General features: G+C 40.5%; 1 protein-coding gene across 1 annotated transcript; it reads left to right on the forward strand.

Moving 5' to 3' along the window:
- Positions 1 to 1,157: 1,157 nt before the first annotated feature.
- Positions 1,158 to 27,138, forward strand: PNISR (PNN interacting serine and arginine rich protein). The gene is made up of 12 exons (XM_066179508.1): positions 1,158 to 1,255; positions 13,995 to 14,113; positions 15,339 to 15,524; positions 17,291 to 17,514; positions 19,191 to 19,377; positions 19,642 to 19,832; positions 20,461 to 20,598; positions 21,620 to 21,719; positions 22,426 to 22,479; positions 23,765 to 23,935; positions 25,448 to 26,549; positions 26,792 to 27,138. Exons 2-12 carry the CDS (start codon positions 14,026 to 14,028, stop codon positions 26,820 to 26,822), a joined length of 2,472 nt encoding a protein of 823 aa, XP_066035605.1. The 5' UTR covers positions 1,158 to 1,255; positions 13,995 to 14,025; the 3' UTR covers positions 26,823 to 27,138.

Raw genomic sequence — 27,138 nt, forward strand, 5'->3', positions numbered from 1 at the left:
AATTCTGTGATAAGACCAGGACCAAGAGTGGGACTCCCTCACATGCCCGGTTTCAGTAGCAGCTGGAAGTTTGTCCATCCATAAGCATCACTGCCAGCTTCCAGCTGTGAGGCAACACTGGACAGACTTAGAACTTCCACAACACTTCTGCCCATGGAAAGCATCCTCAATCCTGCCATTCCATGTGACAAAAAGGGGAAAATCTAGAACACTTCAGCCAGCACTAATATGTAGCCCAAGTGACACTGACAAATCTCACACTGAAATCATTACTAGAGTTTCCCGAATCCTTCAATTTTCTGTAGATTTATAAGAGTTAACTTGGTTATTTCACGTGGGTATTAGTATCACTTTATGCAATGATCAGAGAGACTGTGTATGTTTTAGGCATTTGCATCCATGGCGCTGAAGGAAGGGAAGGCAGTGATCCCAGCAGTAAGTAATGTGCCAGCTAATGGAAACCTCTGCTGCGTACAAAGGAATGGAATTACTCAGTCCCTGCCTACAGATCATCCCCAGTGTCCGTACAAGAAGAGCTGTTTACTGCAGGTGATTTTTTTTTCATACCTTAAAAGGAAAATTCAAGGTAGAACTCACAGAAATTATTTTGGATATTCGTAATAAACTACTTGGAGAATCGTCCTGCTTCACAAACACTCCCGATAGCCATACACTGGCCTGACTTTGAATGCTTACACCCTGTAGCTGTGCAACACAGAAGTTATTATGTATTTCAGTGTAGGGCCATTGCCCAAAGCCTGTCCACTTGCTCGCGTAGCTACCAGCTTTATATACTTCAAGTCAACCCCTTACTGGAAACACGGATCTCACTTTGACTGGAAGTTACCTGTGGAGCCACGGAGCTAATGAGCCTCCCACAGAGCTCCTCACAATACGGCAGGCGGGAAGGTGACTCCCGCTGGGCTCCCAGGGCAGGAGCGGGTCCCCGCCTCCCTGAGCCACCGCTGTCCCCCGGAGCACCGCCCGCGGCGGGGCTGCCCGCACTAAAGATGGCGGCGGTGCGGCGTCGGCGCTACCGGCCGGGGCAAGGGAAACGGGAAGCGCCGCCCTCAGCAAAGATGGCGGCGGCAGGCGCCGGTGTATGCCTGGCGAGGGTCAGCGCCGTGACGACTTTCACTTCCGGGTGAGCAGCAGCAGGCGCCATATTGTCTTGTCCGTGAAGACGAGGAGCGATAGCGGGGGCAGCGCGGCCGCGGAGCGGCGGCACCGGCGGCGGCGGGAGGCGAGGGAGCGCGTAAGTAGCGGGGCGGGCTGCGCACGCCAGCGCTCCCGGGGGGCCGGCGGGTGTCGCTGACCCGCTCTTCCCCTTCGCTCCGAGCCGAACCGGGAGGGCGCTGCGCGCCGCGGTAGCGGCGGCAGCTGCTCTCCGAGCGTGAGGAACCGGCGGCGCCGCCAGCGGAAACCGGCGGCCAGGACGAGAAGGGACGAGCCGGGAGCCGCTCGCCCTCCCCCGCCGCCCGTCCGGGGGAGGGGGGGGGGGGGCGGCGCGGCGCGCATGCGCGGAGAGGGCGCGGGGGGGGCGGCGGGGACCCCCGGGACCCCCCGTCCTGCGCCCCCCCGAGGGGTCCCGGTGGGGGCGGGCCGGGGCCGGCACTGCGCATGTCCCGGGGCCGCCCCGCGCCGCCGCCGCCGCCGCCGCTGCTCCGGGAGAGGCCGGTGCCAGCGCCCGAGCCCGCGGGGCCGCGATCCCGGGATGCGGGATCCCGGGCCGGGGAGCCGCCGGCTGCCGGGGAAGCAGCGCCCGTGGTTCCGCCGGGCGGAGTGTCCGTTTGGTTTAGCCGGTAGCCTCGTTAGGGAAACAACGTGTGCGCTGGGATTTGGTAGTTGGCCGTGTCAGCAGCCTGGCTCCTGCGGATGAAATGTATTTGCGGGATATTTGTGCTGTTTCATGGGTTTCGTGGCCGTTCCTATGAGTTCATTCCACTGGAGGGCTCCAGAGAACTGAAATCCACACAGCGGCGTTTGTAAGATCCCTGGACCAGTATCTTGGCAAGCGCAGGGTGTTTTTAAGTGGATCCTCAAACAGATGATGGGTTTGAAAGCCTTTTTGCTTTCAGCACTTCTCCCTGCAGGTTCTCCGTACTTCATTAGACAGTTCTACAGAGTTGTTGGAGTGAATTTTAATGGGCTGTGCTAGGCTTTACAGTTACGGATGGAGACACGAAAGCGGTCTGAGGGCTGGAACCCCTCTTCTGTGAAGACAGAAAACACAAGTAGTATGTCAAAGTGGCATAGTGTCAAAAGGCAAAGAGAGCTGGGGTTGTTTAGCCTGGCAAAGAGAAGGCTCCAGGGAGACCTTATTGCAGCCTTTCAGTACCTAAAGGTCACGAATGGTACTTTCGTATATGAAAAAGATGGTAAAAGACTTGTTACCAGGAGGTGTGTTGTTCTGGATGAGGGACAACCATTTTAAACTGAAATATAGATTTAGACTGAACATAAGGAAGACATTTTTTATGATAAGGGTGGAGAAACAGTGGGACAGGTTTCCCAGGAAGTTGCATTATTGGAAATGTCCGAGATCAGGTTGGACAGAACTTTCAGCAACATCATTTCATGCAAGATTTTGGACTAGATGGTCTTCAAAGGTCCCTTCTAACACAAACCTTTGGATAATTCTGTGATGTGCCAGCCGAAATTTGCTAAGTTTCTGTAACAAGTGATTATGCAGAGCATTCAGCCACCTTGGTTGTTTATTTCTTCTCCTACAGTTACAGCTGTAAATGTTTTCAAGCAAACAATCTGTTGGAAGGTGTGGGATACAGGAAGCAAGTGTTTCCCTAGAGGCTTTGTTTTAAAGCAGAGACAGCCACTCAGAAAGGGGGAATGGTGGTCTTCAGAGCATAAAGCATGTCTGCGAGCAGCCAGTGTTCTAACATCATTTTCCAAAGACAGGGTTGTGAATACCAGTGCTGTCCAGCTGAACACCTGTACTGTTGGTAGGAGTAAGAAACCTCTTTTTTGGAGTCCAGCTGCACTAAAGATGGCTCTTGTGGGGGTGACAGATGCTGCAGCTGCCCTGACTGTAGTGCAGAGGGGAACTGAAAGTTTTGGCTTTGTCCAGGGACAAGTCTCTAAGATTGCTGACAGACTAGCTCCTGGTTTTTAATTTGTTTGGTGCAGCAGCAGACCTTGTGTCATATCTGCTATGATGCCATGACAAGACTTCCTGTACTGTCTTTGTCCCATAGGACACACCAACTCCTCCTCTGCTAAGAATGCTCTCTGTACTTTGGGCTCAGAGGTGTTGTAGGGCTTAAGAGTCCACAAATTTAGCACAATTCCACAATTTTTTAGTGGTTAACTCACCTTATAAGCTGTAGTGGTAGGGTGGAGTCACAACTGTGTGTGATTTTTAGTTAGGTGCAGGATTATGCAAGGATTCAATGGGAACGGGAGTGTCCAGTCTCACTTCTTTTCATGACTGAGGTATGTGGTGATTCTAAGTCTGCTTTTAGTGACAAATAGTATTTTGGGTGGGTGTTACTAAAGTGTTCTTACTTTTCATCACTAGTTGATCCCGTATTAAGTGATAACTGTATTTATCAGTGAGGGTAATATGTTCTTATGACTACTGAGGAGTAGTTGTTTATTTTGTTATTGGTACTCTTAATTTTTGTGCGGAGTATGTTTGTTGGAGAGGAAGTTGCAGAGGGACCATTCACTTCAGAAAAAAAATAATGCTGTGTTACAGGGCTAATTGAAAATCCTGCATCAGGACTTTGAGTGGAATGATATGTGAAAAAAAATATCAGATTGTACTTTTTTTTTTCCCCCCCCCAAACCCAGTAGAGTTTTGAATTAGAATGCCTGAGTTACGATGATGTTTCTGTGGTAGTAAATGTTTGAGCAGTGATTTTGGTACTTTATGATAATCAAATCATGTGTGTGTCTTTTTGTATTAGAAATACAAAAAAATAAGTAAATGGTACTTGGATGCCAATATCTGGTCCTTTTGCTCTTTTCAAAAGGAGTTGTGTTCAGCTCAGTGGATATGTGGATTTAAGTTTGAAATGACAGACCTTACAAGCTGATCTGCTGGAGTGACTCCCTGACGATGATTTCTCAGTACTTTTTTTTTTTTAAGTTTTTTTTTTTTAGTTTTTTGTTTTGTTTTGTTTTGTTTTTTAATTTGACCTTTGTTCATGCTGCTTCATCTTGTTAGCATTGTAAATATTAGTTAGATGTACTGATGTGTGAACCAGGTTCTGGAAAACTTCATGGATAGTGAGCAAGATGTTTTCATCAGTTCTGATTCTGTATTTTGGATCTTGGTTACACATTTGAAAAGCCTCTGTTCTTCAGTCTGAGAAAGAACAGTTCTGATGTTTAAACATGCAGTGGAGCAAATTTTACTGATACACAACTCTAAGTGAGCTGGAAGATTCTACATGTTTTTCGACTTGACACCATGCTAACAGATCCCAGCAGGCACATGGGTGTAGCTTCTGGCTCTCAGGAGGAGTAAAGATCCATAGTGTCTGGGCATTAAATACCAGGAACAACTTAGGGTGGTGCCTTACATGATGGGTGTTTCCAGCCAAGTGAAAATGTAATGAGTGAAACAGAGCAGCAGGCAAGACAGTTACTTTAACTTTTTCTGATTTATTGCAGACTTGAATCATGCCATAAACATTTGATTTGCCAATCAACAGCTGAGTATAATGTAGTAGTAAATAGTAATTCTCCCAAGTAAAATCAAAGGTGGTGTGTTTTTTTCTGAATGATGGTATGCATTCGTACTGACTCTGAGTGGATGTGTCTGCAGCCCCTCTGTGGTAACTTGCAGGGTTTGTTTCTATGTGGGTGCATAGGATGCAGTGCTTTTCCAGACTCCCACATCTTTTTAACTGCAGAAGTGTTCTGACTTACCTGGGTCTCCTGTGCTAAGACCACTAGCTAATGGTAATTCTTGTGACACCCTTTCTGCATTAAATTTTTCTTCTTTGTAGGGGGACTCCTTTGGGTGTGCAAAGCTGTTTTTCATTTGCAGTTCTCTTCAGTTGCACCTCTTATGTACAAATTCTTACAGAAAAGTATCCTTTAATCCAGTGACAGAGTCATGGAAGAAGTGCTCAGTTTACATTTCCTTCCAGTTTGGAGTACTTTGAAGTGGACATCTTTGGAGTTTGTAGAATGTGTGTCCATTACTGACTTTGGTTGGTAAGAATTACCAAGCTTGGTTGGGTATTGATAATACCATGGATGAGCTGCTCTTTCTAATTCCTTGGGAGTACTGTGTGATCCGTTGGTGTTTTATCCAGTAGAGTATTTATCCACTAGTCCTTCCAACCTCATCAGTGATGTCTTTGCTGCCATGGCCCTGTTGAAGCAGTAACATAGTGGGAGGAAACAGCACTCCACCAACACTCGTTCAGCTTGAACTCTTGGAGGTATTGGCCTTATTCCTGTCTTTCTACTGACTGCTTTGGTTCTGGTGGGATGAATGTAGGATTAGTTTTATCCTGCTTGCAGCTGAACAGTTCCACAAAATTCATCGTGGAAACTCATCATAAGCTTTCAGTCACTGTGCTGAAACTTCACAGAGACAATGCCAGCTACCTTGAATGAAAGGTAGAAACCTTACATTACAATAAGACATCCACATGATAGATCAAGAAATCAAGCTATTGATTTCAAGGAGCTCTGCTCCTGAAACATCTCCATTTTCCTTTAGGTTCACCTTCAGAGCCTAAATATGAGATGAAGAAACTCTGCCCACAGGGTATGTGATGCTTTTGAGATCCTTCTCAAGATGTGACTTCGATGACTTCTGTAGCCGAGGTTCTACAGAGAGCATCGGAGATTAATGTGTCTTTGCTGCTTGTGTTGTCTTATACTCAGACCAAAAGATTTCCTAGCTAATGACAGTGATTGTTTAATAATAATAATTTGTTTCTAAACCAGTGATTGCAGTTTGTTACAAACTAGGACTCCTACCTTTTGGGGTCTTTCCCATCAACTATGTAGACCTAAATATAGTAAAAAAAATCATGGCTGCACTGTCAGGTTATCTTAGAGGATGTGGAACATCTGTCTGGCTTTTTTTGGTTGTTTGGTTTTGGTTTTTGCCAAGATACCTGACCTGTGAATGGAGTGCAAAAGAGTTCATTGTCTATAAACCCTGGGGGACAGAGCTGTGTAGGGATTCTCCAAGTACGCATGCTGGCCCGCTCTTTCAGCTTCCTTGTTTATTTAGATGATGGATATTTCTTTGCTAAATGCAATGCCAGTTTGGAATGCCTGCAAGACAAGAGCTTTAGTCACCAGAAAAGCTCCTGCAGCTGTGTGTTGAGAGTTCAGTATGCAAGTAAAACTTGTCAGGCCATCTTGTGTCATAATATTGACCCGCTCTTCAGGAATGATGAGTAGCGTATTCAGAAAGGTGTTGCAACAGCCTCCCCTCAAGCATCAGAAGACTCTTGATTATTGGCTATGGGTTCCAGAATCATTAGTCTGCCTGTCTACAGCGTTGAATAAACCACACCACCAGACTGTGCCCTAAAAATCAGGTCCAGTGATACTGATGTCTGATGCAGGAGTTCCTAACCTTGGTCTCTTCAGCTCATGACACGGCGGAAAGTGTGTGCCACTCTCCTTCTAGTGCCAGCATGACTCCCCAGGCTGTCCCCTGATTTCTTGGAGTTGAGATCGTCTAGCTTCTAACAAATATTTGATTTCATATTCCAAGGATTACTTTTTTCTCATTTCTAAGATATTTCACTTTCCTGACAAGCCATTCAGAATCTCTGTGTCTGCTGCAGAAGCTGCTGAGCTGTAAGGTGTTCTGCATAGTTAGGATGGTGTGTAGCATTCATATGGGGAAGAAGCAATTGTCAGACTGATGGGAATTACTTAGAAGCAAGAAAGTGTGTGCAAGATGCACTCGTCAGAACGGCTTGGTATGGTTGGTTGTCTTCCTGATGCTTTTCTGGAGCTGAGCTAACTTCCTAGGTCTCTGTGCTTCTTGTCTTGCATTAGCTGCATGAATTGGAACAGTTCTGTTTATCCATTAGCTGTATTAAACTTTGTGTGGGGACAGATCTTGCTTATCTTTCCAGGGGAAGTTTCTTGATGTTTTTCGGTTCTGCTGCAGCCGATGTCATAAGGCATTTAAGGAAGATAGTATCTCCAGGATGACAAGCAGGCTTTGCCTTTTGGCATTCCCAGGACTGAGCCTTTTCTTTTTAAGACTGCTCTTCTCCCCTGTTGAGAGGTCAGAGCACAGTTAGCTCTGCACAAGTGCTGTTGAACTGGTGATGGATTTTGAGTTACACTGTGAATCTGCTGAGGTAGAGCTGTCCAAAGGAGCCGAGGGAGCCTGTTGGTGCTCAGGTTCTGTTGGTGGCCTTGTCTAAAAGATGGCCCCATCTTTGACATCAAGGGCCTTCACTAGGCACTGTGCCATTGGTGAATTCTCAGGGAACCATGCTCTCCTTGACAGAGTATATTCCTCTTGGTGTGGAAATATGGAATTTGCTTCAAGATAGCTGTGTTTTGTGGGAAGTGCTTGGGGGAGTCTCCCAGAGTTAAAGGTGAGCTTGTGAATTATCACTCAAGACAGTTTACTGGTAAGTACCTTCTAAATGTGTGCCTTTCAGTGTGTGGTATGTCTGGACAATACCTTATTATGCTTACAAGAAGGTTGACGGAGATGCCTTTTTTCCTATAAGAATAGGTTAACATTGAGGTGTAATTTGTAGTTGAGATGCATTTTACAATCAAGGAGGGAAGTGGAAAGGTGCCTTTAAAAATATGTTCTTTGTCTTTACCCAAAGAAAAGTTAGTTTAAGTACAGTGGTAGAGAGTTTGACACTACCTTTAAATGTTTCTGAGTGCTGTTGGCTCTCAGAGGTTGATGGTGATCACGGTAAGTCCTATCTGTGTTGCTGTCTCAGCTTTTATCATCAGCAGGGCAGCCCTCACTAGCAGTCTTATCAAGGGTGGCACATTTTCAGACCAGTAGTTTGATTTAATAAAATTCCAGCAGATTCTGGTCTAGCTTTTGCATAGAATTTTAATTTAAAAAGGAAGAAAACCCAGCATGTGAAAGAACATATTTCAGAACGTGTTTGCTCTTAAGAACTCCAACAGGATTTTGAGATATCATGTGAACTTTCCATAATCTGTTAAATATGTGTAACCGAAATTAAATGTGAGTTGATGGGATGTTTTGCTCATGTGATTGTGCTTCTGCATAAAACAAAAAGAATCCTGAATTGGCTTCTGTTTCTTCATTGGTAAACAGGTTTTTAATAGATTCAGGTTCCTGTTCTGTGATCTGACATCAGGGAACGGCTCTTGAAGCACCAATAAATGTTCCTTTGTTTATTTGTGTGTGTGCTAGGGAGAGAGAAGGACAGAAAAAAAGGCTATGTCCAGTTGAATTGGAGGGTAGAACAGCTAAGGAAAAGAACCTTAACCCGTCATTATAAAGGAGGGGTAGTATCTGCATTTTCCTTTGTAAGTAGGTGCCTATAAAATGGATCCATTCTTTGAACCTGTTCTTTTCAAACCTGTTGTATGCACTGGTGATGTCAGAACCAGTGAGTCTTGATGTCTGCTCAGTTGAGGCCCCTCTGTTACTCGGTGTCTTGCTAACATTTGAACCGAGTTCATTTTAGCCAGTGTTCATCTTCCCCTCCAACTTCAGTAGAAAATAAAGCTTGTTTCGCTGTGATTTGGATGCTCTGCTGTGTGTTTGGCTTTGGGTCACTGGTGGGAAATAGAGCTGTCCATTGTATTAGGTGAAGCCTCTTTCTTTTAGGTGATACCGATTTGGGAACTTGTAAGAAATAAAAACTTGTTTATTACTTGTGTGGCAGCATCGTTAGTTTTATCAGTGCAGATTTTAGTTAGTGGGAGAGGACTTTGAGTCTCTTTTCTCCGTTATTAATTACGACTTGTGTCTCAGGTTGTTTCTTGTCAAATACATTAGTACAAGAGGTTCCAGTTGTTTCAAGCCTTTAAGTTACTGGTTTGGTGGGTGAGAGGCATTATTCGTTGATTTTGGGTTTATTTCCCCCTCCCCTGCCTTGGTATTGGAGATGAATCCCTTGCAGTAATTTTAAAATTACTGCAAACAGGTTACATTTTCTCCTTTGTGTTTTGTGAGTTCCTTGTGAAGTAGTTTGTGCCCTTTTCTGTTTATGGCCTGAGGTTCAGAGCTGTTGCTTTGGTAACTCTCACATCTGGTTTGTTTGTTACTGTATGATTTGACTTGATCTGTTTTTATTTTGACACCTTTAAAATATCATCACGAGGATGGAAACTGTCAGTGATGTCTGTTGAAAAGTCCTTGCATACTCAGCAAAGTTTCACAAGCAGAATACAAAGTTACATTGCCTTTATGTAAAAAGAGTAATATCAAATAGCATAAGTGCTTGTTTTAGTTACCTTTTAGAAAATGACTACTGCAAATTAAGAGCTAAAACCGGGGGAAGGGGGGGTTGCCTCTGTAACTTAAAAGCAGGTTGAAGTATTAGATACTGCAGTGCTTAGCGAAACAGTTTTTGAAGGCAATGAACCATCTTTAAATACCTGTAGCCACCCTGTAGTAGATGAAAAAAATTGTATCAAGTACCTTTTTCATGTTTACCTTGTACCAGTTGGTGAAAACTTGGAGAAGAATGCAGGAAAATCAGTGGAGAATTAAAAAGCAGGGGAGTCTGTTTCCCAGGAAATGACTGTGTCCTGCTGTTCCAGGTCACCACAGAGAGAGAGGCACTAGAACTAACCTCTTCTGTTCAGTGGCTCTGAGCCACGCATTTAGTCTTCAATACTAAAAATTTTGAATACATATGACCTGCTCTTTTAGCCTGTTTATGTTAAGATTACTTCTATAAAAATTTTAAGGTGAGAATTCTATTCCTTCCATATCCAATTTCTGTTTCTGTGAAGCAGACATTGCTCAATAAAGAAAGATGAGCTGAAATAAATACAAAGTTCTGGACAGTTTTCACATCATATTTGAAAAAGGGCTTCTGCATGTACATTGTGTGACAAAAGTGATGTCATTTCCTAAGTGTTTGTGTAGTACATATTTCTGATCAGTGAAGAGTGTTTTTACACTGAATTTGGTAATAAATCTGTGTACTTGAAAGGCAGCCTATTTTTTAGTTGCCAATCTATGAAAATCAGTGTTTCTTCAGGAAAACCATAGAAATACAAATGGAATACAGAATTGAAAGTTTCCAAATACAGTTCATAAACTAAAATTAGCTGTTTCAAATAGCAGTGATTTAAAATTCATTTGCTCTGAGCAACAGAAATTGAATTTACCAAATGTTGAAGTTCTTCAGGGTTTATACACTGCTGTTGCCGTCTTGTCATAATGTTGTGCATCAAAATAGAAACCAGCCCCATGCTTTGACCTATTGCTTTGCACTTCCCCACCTGATTTCTCTCCCCAGAATAGCAGTAGTAAGGTGAAATAATCTCTCTAGGGCAAGTTGAAGACTGGGCCATATTGTGTTGCAGAGCAGTGGATAAGCAGCTACGTGTGCTAACAACTAAAACCCAGCTGTGCTTTTTATTCTGGCACTGAGTGGGAGCCTCTGACCTTCCAAATGAGACTGGGTACGTCCTGACTGCCTGTGGGGTCCCAGGTCCGTGCTGGCACCTGAGATGTGCCTGGAAGCACCCAGAGTGTGAGGTGGCCTGGGTCAGTGCTGTTCCCTCATGGGGACACAGTGGGATCCTTGAGCAGCGCTTCCTGCAGGAGTGTGGACTTGGCCTTGGTGTCCTAGGGTACAGAACTTGCTGACAGGGCAGCCAGGAGGTGAATGAATGTTGGCTGAGCTCACTGCCTGTCTGCTTTATCCTTTGGTCACCATTTCAGATGCCATTTGGTACAAGCTGCAAGGTAATGTATCTTTCCCACAAGATTTATTTGAATACCTTGTAAAATAATAAGGCAGTTATTGTCTTGAGGGCAGGTTTTACTGAGATGTGGAGGCATTTGTTGCCTTAGACCTTGTTAATGATCTAAACAAGTGCTTCAGTTTGTCCATAGTGAGGATCAAGTCCTGAGAGTAAAGAAAAAGAAATGGCCAGGATACTAAGTGTCCATTTCAGTTGAGAAATAGATATATAGTTGTGTCAGCTGGAACATGTTTTAAAAAATCTGGAATACTGAAGATTTTAGGACAGAGGTAGAGCCAGTCCAGTAAAAATAAATCTCATTTAATCCTATCACATAAAAGCTGTGTCTAGGAGGTTCCAATGTAGTTGCATTTGTAAAAGTGGTCTCAATATTGTTACACTTTGATAAGAGAAATTGGTATTTAACTGTTTAATTTTTTTTTCCATTCAGTTATATGCAGAGCTGTCTTACAAATTATTAGTGAAAAAATTTAAACCTTTTGCTGAGTTTATTTTAGTGTAATTCCCCAAACTTGTTGCAACATATTATGTATTGAGCTAAAAAAGTGCTACCAGAACTAGTGAAATCCATGTTTATTATTGCTAGTGGGATTTAACAGCTAGAAACAAAGGGAGCAGCACCATGAGGCCGTGCAGTAGTCTTGAACCCCAATTCTTATAACTTTTAAGATGTAAACAAGTTTATTTTGACATTTGAAAGAATTTCTTTTCTGGATGGAAAGATGAACTGAGGGAAGGAAGAAACATTTACTTACCTTTTTCTTACTTCAGGGTACGAATAGTATTTGCAGTTACTTCCTCATACTTTGTGTATGAAATATATGTCTATGAATACCTGGAGAGCTAGTCTAAGAAATCAGCTAAAATGTTGCATTAAGTGCCTTAGTAGCCACCCGTACACTCAACTGGTGTAAAAAAGTTAATATCCTAGGTACAGATAAGAATGTGAAAAGAAAGAGTGGGGTCTTCACTTATTAAGTGTTTGAATAGCATAAAAGTGTTCTTGAAATGTGAAAAAATCTCCATACTTAGTTTGGCAAGAAAAGATAGTGAAAATAATGAAGTGTTAGGTAGGTTTTTCCCAATACTCCCCCTGTTGCCAAAGTTGATCTGGTCTTGTTTAAAGCCCCCACCCCAGGCATTTGCAACTGAATGTTTCAGAGCCACTTGTGTAATTTTTGTACAGTGTTGACAGTGAGAGTTTGAGACAGTAAGTCTCAAAACAAAGGCAATCTCCAGTTTTTCAGATAAAATATTTGACAGAAGTATTCAAAATACAAGCTTGTGTTCATCTCTGCGTGGCTCGGTGCCCTTGATGTTGAGTGCAGCTCTCTGTGTGGTGCACTGTTGTAGAGTGATGCTCTCTTCCAATGCAGCCAATGCTGTTCCCGGTGTGAGCAGGCAAGCCCAAGGTGCCTTTGGGAGCAGGTTCCACCCCAGCAGTGCTGTCCGTGTGCCGAGAGCAGGCTCTGTCTGAGAGGGTGCGTGCTCCTCTCCCTCAGAGCCACTGGGGCTGGTCCTGGCCGGCCACCCAAGTGGCACTGGCTGCTTTGAACTAGTTTGCTCTGAAGCAGAGAGGCTCTATTCATCTGTTCTGTATTGCACTTGGCTGTGAGCCACGACTGGGTCCTGTATGCTGCTCCTGTGACCTCGGGGAATGAATTTTTCTCTTAAGTATGGAGTGTTTGAAATAACCTACATGCTTGATATTTTAATAGCATGAACTCAGGGATTGTATGTTAAATTCCATGAGGAAATATTCATTGAGTGGAAAGTCTGTTGAGAAATTCTTAAAGGATTGGGTAGGACAGCAGGGGTCACACTCAGTGCATTCCTGCCCATACTCTGTTGTAATTCTCTAGGGGAATGGTTTCTCTCTTCTGACCTTCTGGAGTTTCCTTACCACATAGAGTGACCCTTCTTTCCTTCTCTGACCCTATTGGCTATGGTCCAACTATCTTTTCCCTGAGCAGGGGGCTATATAATGCCTCGCCCTTCCTTGTTCGCTCTCTTTACCCCCTGGAATTTCGAAGAATAAACGCCTGGGACAAAGGTCCTGGGGAAAGGGCCTCTTCTGATACCTTTATCTCGTCCTTGGTATAATTCCCTCCAAAGCCTCCTAATAACTGAGCTAGCTCAAGCCCCCGGTGGTGGGCAGAGAGTATTTTTACAATACTGGTCTTTGGGAACAGCTTCTGGAGTGAAGTGTTCCCAAAACTGTGCCTAGTGTTTGTCTTTGGAGGAGCTGTACGGAGCAGTGCAGGTGGCTGCTCTCAGACCTTCCATATGTAGTAGGTTAGGTGTGTGCTGGAGGTACAGGTGGCTGGAACGAACTGGTGTGCCACTGTGGGCACACCTGCCTGCACTGCTGGGCCCATCAGATCCACACAGAGCTGGCCCTGGAGCTTCACTCTGAGCAGGCTGTGGAGCTCTGCTGCCATCTGGATCCAGGGCTCCTGCTGCCTGCCCAGTGAGGATACACGTGGCATGGCAAAAAGTGTTTCTCGTGATTTTAAGGGACAATGTGGTAATGGTGTGGTCATATTTTTTTTTTCTCAGATTTGAAGGTATATGTTAGAAATTAAAATGAGTCTGTACAATGCACAACATGCATGTGGGCACTGTCTTGTACATGTGCAGTTCTGTGCAATCATTAACAATGTGTTTTACCATTTGGTGACTTTTGTCTTGCATAACAGCCTTGCATGACACTTGTTTAGAGAAATACACATCTTCTCCCTAAGAAGCAGGCAAAGATACCAATCATGCCTTTTATATTTTGACTTGCTTTAAATTGCATTTATTGCCAGATGCAATCTTGTCGTACAGACTTGTCATATCTCTCCTTGAACATCATTTGATAGTTAATTTCTTTGTGAAAATACAGAGAGAGCATACTAGACTCCTGAAATCTTACAGTAATATTTCAGATATTACTCTAAAGGATGAACCATTTCCTCCAGCTTAAAATACTAAGCCAGCATTGCTTCAGCTTGCTTTGCAAGGCTTAACTATATCTGCAGTTATGTAAGTTTCAGTTGTGTGATATTTCATGGGCATCTATTTAAACATACAACTATTATTTTTAGTTGAAATATAGACTATATAAAGACTTAAAAGATGTGGGATCAAGGTGGACAACCTTGGCAGCAATGGCCTTTGAACCAACAGCAGTGGATGCAGTCATTTCAACACCAGCAAGATCCAAGTAAGTATATAGAAAGCTTTATGGATTAATTCTTTTAATGTGTTGTCATGTAAATTTTTGAATCTTCGTAACAGGGTATGACTCATAGTTGTCTTTTAGCTGCTTTCAAGATAATACATTTATGATGCTTTTCTGACCTAGAAAACATGGAAAACATACATTGGTTCCAAATGTTTTCACATGGTTAATATATGATATGCAAGTACAGGCAAAAAACCTGAGTTATCCTACACAAATTACCAACATTTTACCACCAGTCATATAGATCAACATTTAGACCTCATTTACCAGATCTGTATTCCTGTCAGTTCTTTAGCCAAGCTAAATCCTTTGTTTGAGAGAATCTGCTTTTTTATTCAGTACCTGTGTGGCAGAAGTATTAATGCAGGTCATATATACAGCAAAAAACCTCACTGGAAGACTGATATGGTTCGTCATTTAGGTTGCAGCAGTGATAACCTTGACCTCTTGTTTTGAATTTTTTTCCCCACCAAAACCACCAAATGCTTTATGCAGTAGAACAGGATATACCTTAAATTGAGAATGAGGTGGCAACAATTCAAAGTATCAAGAGAAATAAAGAAATGGATGAAGTGCAGGTGTGTATTTAATACTAAGGCAAAGTGATCAGGCACACAGGTTTTACTGTCACTTTAATTTCTGTTAAATTCACTGGACACTTTTCCTGACTTGATAATAAGCAGAAGACATACTAGTGTTCTTATCTGAGAGTGCAATTATTTACTGGTAGGAATGGCAATAAAGAAAAAAACTGGGAGAGAGGGAACTGTAAGGTAATATATGGCAAGGGTTATACAAAGAATGTACACTGAAAATTATTTTTCTAACTATGTATCTTTTTTACTCTCAGATCTTCATGAATTTATCATTTAAGGATATGTATATTAATTTTTGATGTCAAAATTAGCTCACCTATGAAAGAAGTGCATTACTACCACCCATTCAGTGCTAATGTGAATGTAAAATAATCTGCCTTATGACATTTTGAACATGTGCAGAGAAACTGTACTTCAGCAAGTCTGTACATTGACATTTGCTTTGTTTCTTTTACTGTACACTGTTGAATAAGTTTAAATGGTGCTCACAGTGCTTGCTAAAGGTAAATGTTGCCCGTTTATCTTGAGCAATAAGACATGTAATTGAGAAAGTGTTAAACTTCAGATGTGTGAGTTCTAACCTTTTTAACTTGCTCTGTTTATTTTAGGCCAGATTGACTGGGCTGCATTAGCTCAAGCATGGATTGCTCAGCGAGAAGCCTCAGGGCAGCAGAATGTAGTGGAACAACAAGGAATGATGCCAAACGGACAGGATATTTCAGGAATAGAGTCTGGTCCAAACAACCATAATAATTTTCAGGGGGATCCCAGTTTCAACAGAATGTGGCAGCCGGGTTTGTTTCCCTTCCTGTTCATTCCTTTTTTTTTCATATTTCTTAATTTTATTCTTGTCAGACATTTTTTGGTGTAAACATGCCCTGTCTCTCAGGCTTCCAAATGCAAAACTACCAGTGGACTTATTAATCACAGCTCCTACTTAGAGAGCTACTGTTGCCTCTCCTGTAGTGTAATACCTGCTTCTGGCATTAACTCAACACGTAGAATGAGTTCACAGTGTAACTGGTGCTGGCTTTAGGTGTCTTAAAATCTTTAAAAAGGGAGATCAGCAAAATTCTGTACGAAAAATGTTATTACATTTCATATACTTGGATTTACCCTTTTTAACTTAGATATCTGATTGTCAACCTTTTTCACTCATTGTAAGCTAAAGCTGATTGGACTTTTCTGTTAGTATCAATTGTTTTCAGTAATTTTGAATTTCGTCTAAACTTCATTTTTGTCTAAAAATAATTTTCTTTTTAAGACTTCACAAGATACTACTGGTAGTAAGAATGGGATAGAAATGGGTTATTTTCTGCTAAGAATTTTTCTGAAATTGTTTTCTGAAAGCTGGGTTATGACACCATACTATAATGCAATTTGAAGCATATGAACAAGAGAGTAAGCCTATGTGGATGTCTAGAGTTGTTTGGGGGAAAACTGCACTTCATGCTTGATTCTGTTAATGGTTGAAAGAATAACACACCCAGTTTTCACTGTCACTATCCAGATTTATTGAAATGCAACATTTAATATAAGTAGGTTTAGTATGTTATTGGTAGTACTTGCATGTGTAATAAAAGGGAAGTAGCCATCAGGTTTCACCTGCCTGCACTAGGCTACAAGTTATTGTAGGCACACGTAACGATTTTTAACTTTACTATGTGGCAGAGTGTATTCTAGCTGTATTTCTGTACAGTAAGTAGAAATTTTCACAGAAATAGAAAAGCTATGGTAACACTTTTCAGTTGCTACAGTAATGGATCCAATTATGATGCAGATGGGAAGGACAGTAAAAATTTAAAAAAATGTACCAAAGGACTGGATGGAAGGTAGGAATTAACCTGAGAGGCTAGATGCTAATTCTGTTACTGGTGTGAGTTATAAGGCAGCTCTGTCACGGTCTATAAGTATCTGTATAGTGCACATAAATTTTTGTCTTTTTAAGGAGTCAGTCAAAAATTATGGCCACATGAGCTATTAATTCATTCCTTAGACCGTTTTTACTCCGTGAGCCAGTTGCAATGTATGTTTGAGGGCTTATGGCTGTAGCTCATTCTAGGACCTCTGCTAGATATTGGATGATCCAAGACTTTGGAGCACAGGTTTCAGTGGTTCTGCTGCTTACAAAACCATTTTCTTTCCATAGCAGGTATTTCAAGTCTATTATGCAGAATAGTAAAATAGTTCCTTTTTAGCTTTCCAAATTGATGTAGAGAAGTAGGAGCATTTTTTTAACAGTTTAAGCAATTTGTAAGTCTTGTGGTGAGCTCACCATCACTAGAAATTTATAAAAACACATTTACAGGAGGTCCTTGCCTGTCCAGTTCTGTCCCCCTAAAGCATGTTTCAGTTCAGCTATCGCTATTTGTGTTTCCTTCATTTAGTTGAAAAAATTATTGAGACAGTAGAATACAGTCTGCAGATTGATGATTCTTCATTGCTTTATCATCTGTGTCGCTTTGAGGAACCTTGTGATAAATACAAGAACACTGAGTGATTGGTGACTCATATAAATTATACTAACTTGGTATTGAATTGTATTCTAAATCCTAAACAGAATGGGGAATGCCTCACCAGCCCCCTCACCCACCTCCAGATCAGCAGTGGATGACTCCAACCCCAGGTCAAATGGAAATTGTTCCTCCATCTGAAGACAGCAACAGTCAGGACAGTGGGGAATTTACTCCTGACAACAGGCATATATTTAACCAGAACAATCACAACTTTGGGGGACCTCCTGATAACTTTGCAATGGGGCCAGTGAACCAGTTTGACTATCAGGTGAAACATATTTGTTGCTTTAATATTGTAGACGCGCAGAGTCCCTTCCATGGATGTGTTCCTCTAATCTCATCTAGCGGCGACTTTCATTCTTCAGTTCTGCAAACATCTACAGAATCTGTTATCTGCTAAGATGCATTTTAACCAAACACTTGACAGAAAAGACTTTAGAGTTCTCAGTTCTGTTCAGAGACCAAAGTGTTTTATTTTTTCTACAGTAGTAATGAGAAATGGTTGTTGTCTAAGTATAAAAATGAATCACTGTGTTCCAGTATATAAATTAACATTATGTAGCTTTATGTTTAAAAAAAAAGGAAAAAAAAAAAAAGAGGAGAAAGAAAAAAATATAAAATTCAGAAAGATTATGCTTAAATACGCTAGATAATGTGCCACAGGAAACAGTCCTGTATTTGCAAGGAGATAGACTGGATGATCCATTGATCTTTTTCCATATCTATCTACTGTGATTCTTTGAATAAACAATGGTATTTCTAAAAAAAATCCATATCCACTTTTTTCTTCATTCTGGCATATTAGTTGTATAGTACAATAAACATGTAGGTGGTTTTATCACTAATAATAGCAGGGCACTTTGCACAGATCTTTATAAACATGAAGAAGTTTTGTATCTTCCCTCTATTTTCAGTATTTTTCTTTCAAAACTCCTGATAAAAATGACAAACTATCTGTTTAAAGACCTCCTGTTCATAAGCAAATACAAGGGAATATGGGTAGATTTTTTTTTGTAATCTTCTAGGCTATTTTTATCTTCTAGATTATTTTGTCTCTTAAAAATTCTCTTGTTCAGCAGTATTGTTAAATAGGGTACCAATAATTTTCCAATACATGAGTTTATTTTAATTTTTGTTTATTGTCATGGGACAAACTCTTAAAATTAGCTTCTCTAAATACTACACAAAACTTGTTTTGCAGTGAAGGAAAGAGATGCTTAACCTGAAATTGCAATGAAGAATACTTTAGTACCAATGACTTAAATACTCAGTAGAATATTTGATACTATACCCTTTTTCCTAAACACTCTCTTCTTAAATGGTTTCATTAGGCATTTCTGGGCAGAAAATATTGAAATAAAAAACTCCTCTATATATATGCCTCAAGACTTATGACTTTTGGATTGTACACAGATTGCCCAGAACCCAGAATCTGTACTAAAATTGCATATTTATGCACTTAATATTTTCATCAACCATATTAATAAGATCTGTGAAGGATTACTGAAAAGTGCAGTGCAAAATTCTTATGTAATAAAAGGCTGAACTTTAAATTTTTGTTCTCATGCTGTAGCTAAAAGACTGCTAATATATCTAGACTTTTGAATCTTAGTTTTGCATACTGTTTAACTGCATGCTCTGATGCTAAGCTGCCACGGAACTGATCAAGATAGACTGTGATTATAGAGCTTAGTATTTAGCACAATATGAAAGGAGGTTGGTTGAAGTCCTTTCAACTTTTAGTATCCCTGCTTAAGTCTAAGTTTAGTCATTAAATATGTAATAGAAACTTGTTTCTTGGGGACCACAGTAAAAGAGATTGAGAGATCTCAGTAGCATAGAAATCATGGATTCCTGCTTGCATGGATTTTTGTAGACCGACTTGCTCACATGCTGCATTTGGTGTTACCATGTGAAGAAAAATAAACTGCATTACTCTTTCAGCATGGGGCTGCTTTTGGTCCACCTCAAGGTGGATTTCACCCACCTTATTGGCAGCCAGGACCACCAGGGCCACCAGGTCCTCCAGCACCTCCTGCACCTACTCAAAATCGAAGGGAGAGACCCTCGTTCAGAGATCGACAGCGTTCACCTATTGCAATGCCTGTGAAGCAGGAGCCTCCCCAGATTGGTACATGTTAACCACTCCTTAATGAAAAAAATGTAAAAGCTGTGTTTTGTAAAGAATGGCAAGATTTGAAGACCTTTTTCTTTTTAATAGAAGATAAAAGAGCAGGGAAAGAAAAAGCCATTATAAATGGTTTTTCCCCACAATCAGATGTGGGACTTGTTTTGATGGGGGTGGGGGGCTTACTTCTTTGTTTGGGGGATATTTTTATTCCTTTTTTCGGGGGAAGCTTTTTTCATCTTGCAAAACCGTAAACCTTGCTTGTAGATGCTGTGAAACGTAGAACTCTGCCTGCCTGGATTCGTGAGGGCCTGGAAAAGATGGAAAGAGAAAAACAGAAAAAATTGGAAAAAGAGAGGATGGAACAGCAACGTTCACAGATGTCTAAGAAAGAGAAAAAGGAAAGTGAGGAGGCTGAAGAAGGGGATGGCCCACGGTTACCTCAGAGAAGTAAATTTGTAAGTAGAAGGGTTTTTTTTTTGCTCAGGTTTGTATTTCCTGAAAGGTATCAACTTTTTAGTCCCTTGAAAGGAGAGACTCTGTGTTCTGATTGCCTCATTGGTTTAATTGTTTAAAGTAAGGTTAAGCTGCTGCTCTGTTGATAATTACTTGATGTTTTGAAGTTTTAATGGCTAAAAGTATATAATTTGATCTGTAGTAGCAAAGAAACAAGGATGAAATTGGACTTTTGGGGGGGGAGGGGGTGTTTGTTTTGTTTTTTTCCCCCCCTTTTGGAACATACAGAGTCTTTGAAAGTCAGAATTCCAAATCAGCAGCTGAAAACAAGCAGATACCTGTATTTGCTAAACTGAGCCAGTTTAGGAGATCTTGAATTGCCTTCATTTTAGCAGTTCTCTTGTTCATAGTCCTAAGTACGTGTCTGGCAGGGAACTGACAACTAAGTATTTTCTTAGCTTGTGTGGGTACAGGTACTTGCATATTTTTAAGGAAGGGAGAAAATAAATGATTTTATGATAACTGTAATACAGATTTCAATACAAAGTAAATGAAGGTGACTATAACAAATAGAAACGAAGAAGCTTGATATGTAAGTTTTTCCTGAAGTGTATGATGCTGTTCTTGTAGGACAGTGATGAGGAAGATGAAGATGCTGAAAACACAGAAGCTGTAAGTGTTGGGAAAATCAGCAGGAGTCCATCCCCAGCTCCTCAAGAGGAGCAGAGTGAACCAGAAATGACAGAAGAAGAAAAGGAGTATCAAATGGTATTAATAATGTAGTTCTCACTAAGTACTTCTGTTTAATTGCTCATATTTTTCAGGCATATCAAAGTAAATCACTTTTTTTCTATTCCTGATACTGTCAATAGAGGTACAGCATGCATTGTACAGTAAAGCAGGGTTATATTAGCATATCTCTTCATAATGCTGTCTTTCTTGTAGAAACAAGGACATTGGTTATATAACTCATATTTAGCACGATAGTGAAAGACTGTAATGACTAATCTTTGCATTGATTTTTATTATTTCTATGATTTGGCTTCACTTATCAAATTTCTGAAAACTTTTAGTGATTAAATGCACCCATTTCAAATCTGTGCTTCAACCTAGGTTCCTGTGAAAGGAAATTTAAGAAACGTATTCTTGCAGGGAGAAGTGCTACAACCCTGAATCCTAGATCAGCAACAGTTTCACTGTGTCTGCACAACCTTCATACTTTGAAATCACAGTTAACTGATTCCTTGTTAATTAAGGCCCTGAATTCTACTAAGTTTGATGAATATATTTTTGTAGAGCATGTGGCCAGACATAAACGACTTGGAGAACTAGCTACCACCGTTTCAATTTTTGTAAAAAATATGTAATAATAACATGCTATGTAAGTAACCTCTGATGATCTTTACAGGCAGCATGCCAGTCAGAAGAGTGGTCTTTATTTTTTGCAAGAATAATTGGAATCACTCTAAGTACATTTCTGATTTACATATTCATTTGTTATATCATCTTAGACATTAGGATCAGTGTCCTGGATAGCTGTGTGCAATACATGCAGACACAGTTCACAGTCAAAGTGGAAATTTTAAAGTTGTAAAATCAGGTCACATTTAAACAGCTTCAGTCTTTTTTTTGTTTTTTTAGTCATGTCTCTTGAAAGAAGTCATTGAATAAAATGTGCGGGAGACCACTTCCATAGTCATCAAAAGAAGTGAAGCTGTGTGGATATAATTTGAATGCAGCATTTCTTCAAGATGTTTTGGCCTTTAATTGTATATGCAATTTTTTTCAGATGATACTGACAAAAATGCTGCTGACAGAGATCCTCTTAGATGTCACAAATGAAGAAATCTATTATGTGGCCAAAGATGTTCACCGTAAAGCAACTAAAGGTATGCCTGGTTTGGGAGGTTTTTTCCTTTTATTTTTTTCTGCAAAAATTCTGTATTTGCATGTCTTTAGAACATTTAACCTCCATAGTTCTCCCTCAAGAACAATTCCAGTATAATGCATCCGACTTGGTAGAGTTCAAATCCAGTAATCATGTACTGTCGTCCTGTGCAGTGTATTGTGAGTTACTTGAGTTATTCCATTTTTTTCATACAATTCATTTCAGTTAAAATGGTACCTGTGTGTCAATGGCTCTTGAGTTGTAGGTGTTTCTTACTACTATCATGTTTATCTCAAAGCTGTTCAGAAGTGAAAAGAGATGAACTTTGAGTCCTCAATTAGTAATTAATTTGCTTTCGCTATTAACATGTATTGTACTTACAGAACAGATTATTTTAACATAACAGAGTTAATCTAAGTATGTAACTACTGAAGTTGAAAATTATGTGGAGATGCTGTGACTTGGAAAGTGATTAATGAGTATATATTTGGGTTTTTTCTGTTCACTGTTAATTTGCAGTTAAATTCTAAATCTTCATGGTCAGAAAATCTAGAAGTGGTTTTAAATGGATGATGCGTTTTTAATGTTTCTTCTCTCCCTCCAAAGAACAGCAATAGTAGTAAATTTAACAATACCATAGACTCATGACTATGAAATCGTGGCTATTTGTGTTAACATGTTGTTCCTGTTGTTGATGTGATACAAAGCTCCTGCAAAACAGCTGGCACAGTCCAGTGCACTGGCTTCCCTCACTGGACTCGGTAAGTATGTTCCTTATTTTTGAGAGGGCTTAAGGGGGAGTTTCACTTTTGCCTTGCGTTTCTAGAAATTGCATTTTGAAACTAGATTTTAATTGCCTGGGAGTATGGGTCACTTTCTGATAACATTATCATTATCAGCACCTTTGTTTGTTCCACAGGTGATCCTACTGATATATAAGTGGGATAGTTGCTGGAGTAAAGGACTAGTCAGTGTGATTTAGTGTATGAGAATCTTGTCCTAATTTTGAAAAGACGTAAAAATTTTAGATAAATTTCCTTTTCAAAGTATGATAGTTTCAGAAGCAGACTGCAGCCTTCAAAGAAAGGAATATTATTTCATACTTTTCTTCTGTTTTGATCCATGCAAACCAGAGGGGAAAGTTGATAGAAGAGTAATGTGAAAGTCTATAAATAAAGATACCATAATCTTTGTAATTGCTATTTTATTGAAAAGCTACATAAACACAAAGGCTCCCATATCATATACTGCCAGAAACAACACAGGAAAGAGAGACTGAAATTCCAGCTTGAGACACAACTGCAAGAGATTTCTCCCAACATGACTTTTACCATCTAAAATGTACTGCAGCAGTGTCAGTGATCAGTTATGTGTTCATTACATGGAATACTGATGAATTAGATCATATGCTTTCATCACAAATATTCGTGTTTCAAAACTCACTCAGTAAAGATCCTAAGGACCTCAGACTGAAAGAAATCCTTGTCAAATGTTTAAATTGACTTTATCCTTATCAGTCCAGTAGTTAAAAATATCTCTGGGGGAGAAGAAAGTCTGTTTCTATTCCACCTCCATACCTGTCAAAGTGCAGTGCTTTCTAAATCACATGGAAAAATTGATATGGCATTCAGAATTTCTGTAGCCTTGGACTACGGAGGCAGCTGAAGTCATTTCAGAATTGTCTTCTGGGAAAGATCCCAGGCATTTTCTGTCTCGTTGCTGATACAGAGGCAGGCACTGTTACAGTCTCCACAGGGAGCTTTTTTGCCTTTCCATACAATTGAAAAAAGTACCATGGTCACAGTGGTTGCTTGCTGAAAATAGACAAGCTGTTCCAGAAGGAGTAGAAGCAGACAGTGACCATCAATGCAGATACGGGGGCCTTGAACACACTGGCAAACAGCCCTGGCACTTACCAGACTAAAGTGGCTTCTTCAGAGACGAGGAAGTGAAGGAAGGGCAATGTTACTCTCCTCTTTGCCTCACAGAAGTATTAAGAGCAAAGCTTAATCTTTCCTCGTGATAGACTGGACTTTATGCACGCAGGTGGACTGGGTGGTTATGGATCAGGAGACAGTGAAGATGAGAGGAGTGACAGAGGCTCTGAATCATCTGATACTGATGATGAGGAATTACGACACAGAATAAGGCAAAAACAGGAAGCGTTTTGGAGAAAAGAGAGAGAACAGCAACTACTTCTAGAAAAACAGCTAGAAGGTAAATCATACAATGTCTTCTTACTGCGCCACTGTATATGGAGTTTACTGCTTAGTGTATGTAAACTAATGGCAAAGAAACACATTTTAAGCAAAAAAACCTACAAAGGTAAATTTATAATTAATGTATTTTTAATTCAAATTTTAAAAAAAACCCAAACCCTGTGATTTACTTCTGCTTCTCTGTATAAGGTAAGGTTTGTCCTTTTGTACAAATAATGTAGGCCAAAAGGGTAACACAGTCACCCTGAAGAGCTGTCTAGAGATGGATGCAATGTTAAGTCATAAACCAAGTTCACAGGCTGGAGGAGAAGGTGCTATTATGATAGAACTTAAAATTGATGTTTTTCTCCTTTAACTTTTTATTTAAAGGTCTGAAATTAACATATATGGAGCCCTTAATAAAAGGCTGGACTAGCCAAACTTCTGGTTTTCTTAATATTCCTGCCTCTGAGTGCTGGAAGATGTATGCATAACAGGATAGCCATATGGAGAGGGGCTGAGTGGTGGTCTGTGACCTCTGTCTTCCTAATGCAGGATGTCAGTGTGGAGACATTTCCATGGGACTATTTGCAGAAATAAAAAACTAGGGTGTAAAGCAGATGATTCTAAACATCCAAAATACTGAAGAATGCTAGTGCAGAGTCTCATTCGTAGCAGTGTTTTGAAAGATGCTGGACAATACAGCATCTTCTAACATACACTGGCCTCTGCCTGTATTGCCTAATAACTCAGGGACCAGCTGGAATTGTTTTCTGGGTTAAATTTGACCATTAGCTGCCATTTAGACCACTCTGGGTTTCTGGATGCAGTTTTATTCCCTAAACTAATTCAGGAAATGATGGCCCACATCAAAAGGCCATTTTTAGGCAAAAAATGTACGTCAGGTTTTTTTGGGGGGGATTCAATTTAAAATGGGAAGATGAAGTTGGCAGTGATGCAAAGGATCCTGGGTTGAATAAAAATAATTTTTATTTTGGAAACCTCTGAGAAATGCTCTGAGGGTGTCACTATGTGAGAAATACAACTTAGACCAGACAGTAATCCTCAAACCCAGATGAATGGGGCTCAAAGAAAGGCAGAAAGCATCAGTACTTCCTGCTGTACTGATGAGTAGTCTTGTTAGGAAGGAGAAAGGGAGAATCAGGTCTGCAGAAAGACTGCAGAAGGAAAAAGTCTTGTGTGTAGATCAGTTTGAGAGTTCTGGTGTTCCAGGATATTTGTTTGAGAACTTCACCTTAAACCACTAAACCATGAAGTAACATCAAGACTTCTAAAATGATTGGGCTATATACTTTGTATAAACCAAAAGGACAACTTTTCTAGAATTATTAGGGGGGGAAAAAAAAAAAAAGAATGGTTTGTTAAGTAGTTGGTATGGTGGCAGTGTTTTAATTAAAAGTATTATGAGAGGTGCTTGGAAACTTGCTTTTGTCAGTGTAATTGTGTGGAAATTATTGACATATTGCTCCAAATTAATTGCATTTTTTTCCTGTGTACTTCTCTTTTTCAGAAGAAAAGCTACAAAATGAAAAAGTTTCAAAAGAGATTAATGAATTTATCAACAAAGAACAAAACAGTAACTTAGCATCACAGGAGGCAAAAGAAATTGAAGTAGATATGATTCATGAAAAGAAGAGATCTCCAAATGCAATTGCACCTGATGTAGAGCTCAAGAAAGAGGGTAAAGAGAGGACAGGAAGGAATGGGTCAAGAAGCTCTAGCAGTGGTAGCAGCAGCAGCAATAGCAGGAGCAGCAGCAGTAGCAGCACAGTGTCCAGTTCATCGTATAGCACTAGCTCAGGTAGCAGTCGCAGCACTTCACGCTCTTCCTCTCCCAAAAGGAAGAAGAGACACAGCCGCAGTAGGACGCCGTCACATAAAGTTAGGCGCAGTAGAAGCAGGAGTTACTCCCACAGAACCAGGAGAGAGAGGAGTAGGAGCAGGGAGAAAATAAGGGAAAGGAGAAGATCTAGTAGAAATCACAGTGCTGAAAGAGGGGAGAGGCGGAGAAATCGGAGCCCTTCGAGAGAGAGAAGCTGGGATAGACGTAGAAGCGGCAGCCGCTCAAGAGACCGGCGAGCCAACCGTGCGAGCCGCAGCAGGAGCAGGGACAGACGTAAAGCCGAAGACCAGCGTAGAAGCCCTACTGGAAATAGGCACAAACATAAAAGTGAGGGTAAAGATCAAGAAAGGAAGAAGGAGCAGGGTGGAGGTGTAGATAAAGACAAAAAAAAGAACAGAGAAAGGGAGAGAGATCAGGAAAAAAGAAAAGATAAGCCCAAAAAAGAGGAAAAAGAAAGTAAGGCTGGCAATCATGACGACAGTAGATTAAAGAGAAAAAGAGACAGCGAAAGAACTTTCTCTCGCAGTGATTCGATATGTGTGAAAATAATAAGGCAGGATTCCAGACAAGAAAGCAAAAAAATTACTACCAAAGATAGCAAAAAACGATCAGGCTCTGAATCTAGTGCAAGGAGTAGTTCTGAATCACCAGGAAGTAGTAAAGAAAAGAAGGCTAAGAAATCGAAGCATATTCGGTCGTGCTCCATGGAGAAATCTCAAAGGTCTGGTAAGAAGGCAAGCCGCAAACACAAGTCTAAGTCACGATCAAGGTAGTATACTTTTTAAGTATTTTGTCTGACTTTTAAAAAGTTCTTTTTTATATTCGTCTTCATGTGTACGGCATATGAAGTTTTTTAATAAAGTATGGTATTTATTAAACTTTTTGTCTTAGGCAAAAGTAACTTTGGAAAATCTTTTAAAACTATTAATTACTAAGCCTAAAGTGTGTGTGGGTTTGGGGGTCTTTTATTTTTTCCAATTAACTTTTCCCCCCTTTTCCTTTATTTTTCAGATCAACAACTCCTCTTCATCGTAAACGCTGAGGAATTTATGGCACCAGTGCTATCATGTTTAAAAATTCCATGAGTTATAAAAGGCTTGTCTCATTATAGAGGCACATTGTGGCTATGTAGGTGAAACCAGAATCCTTTTTTTTATGTGTAAATAGGTGTATTTTTTCCAAATGCTGCTCAGAATTAAATACCTAATAGGATTTCTTTGTATTACATTTTTTCAAGAACGGTAGTGCTTACTAAGACTATAAAACAGGCCATTCTCTTTCAGCTGTAATGTTCTTAAAATTACTATTGAATGTACTGTGATGTCAATAAAGCTCTTTAGTTCATTTTTTGTTTAAAA

Source organism: Chamaea fasciata, unplaced genomic scaffold (assembly GCF_029207755.1).
Source record: "Chamaea fasciata isolate MVZ Bird 193981 ecotype frontalis unplaced genomic scaffold, bChaFas1.0.hap1 SCAF_3, whole genome shotgun sequence".
In the NCBI taxonomy this organism is placed as follows: domain Eukaryota; kingdom Metazoa; phylum Chordata; class Aves; order Passeriformes; family Sylviidae; genus Chamaea; species Chamaea fasciata.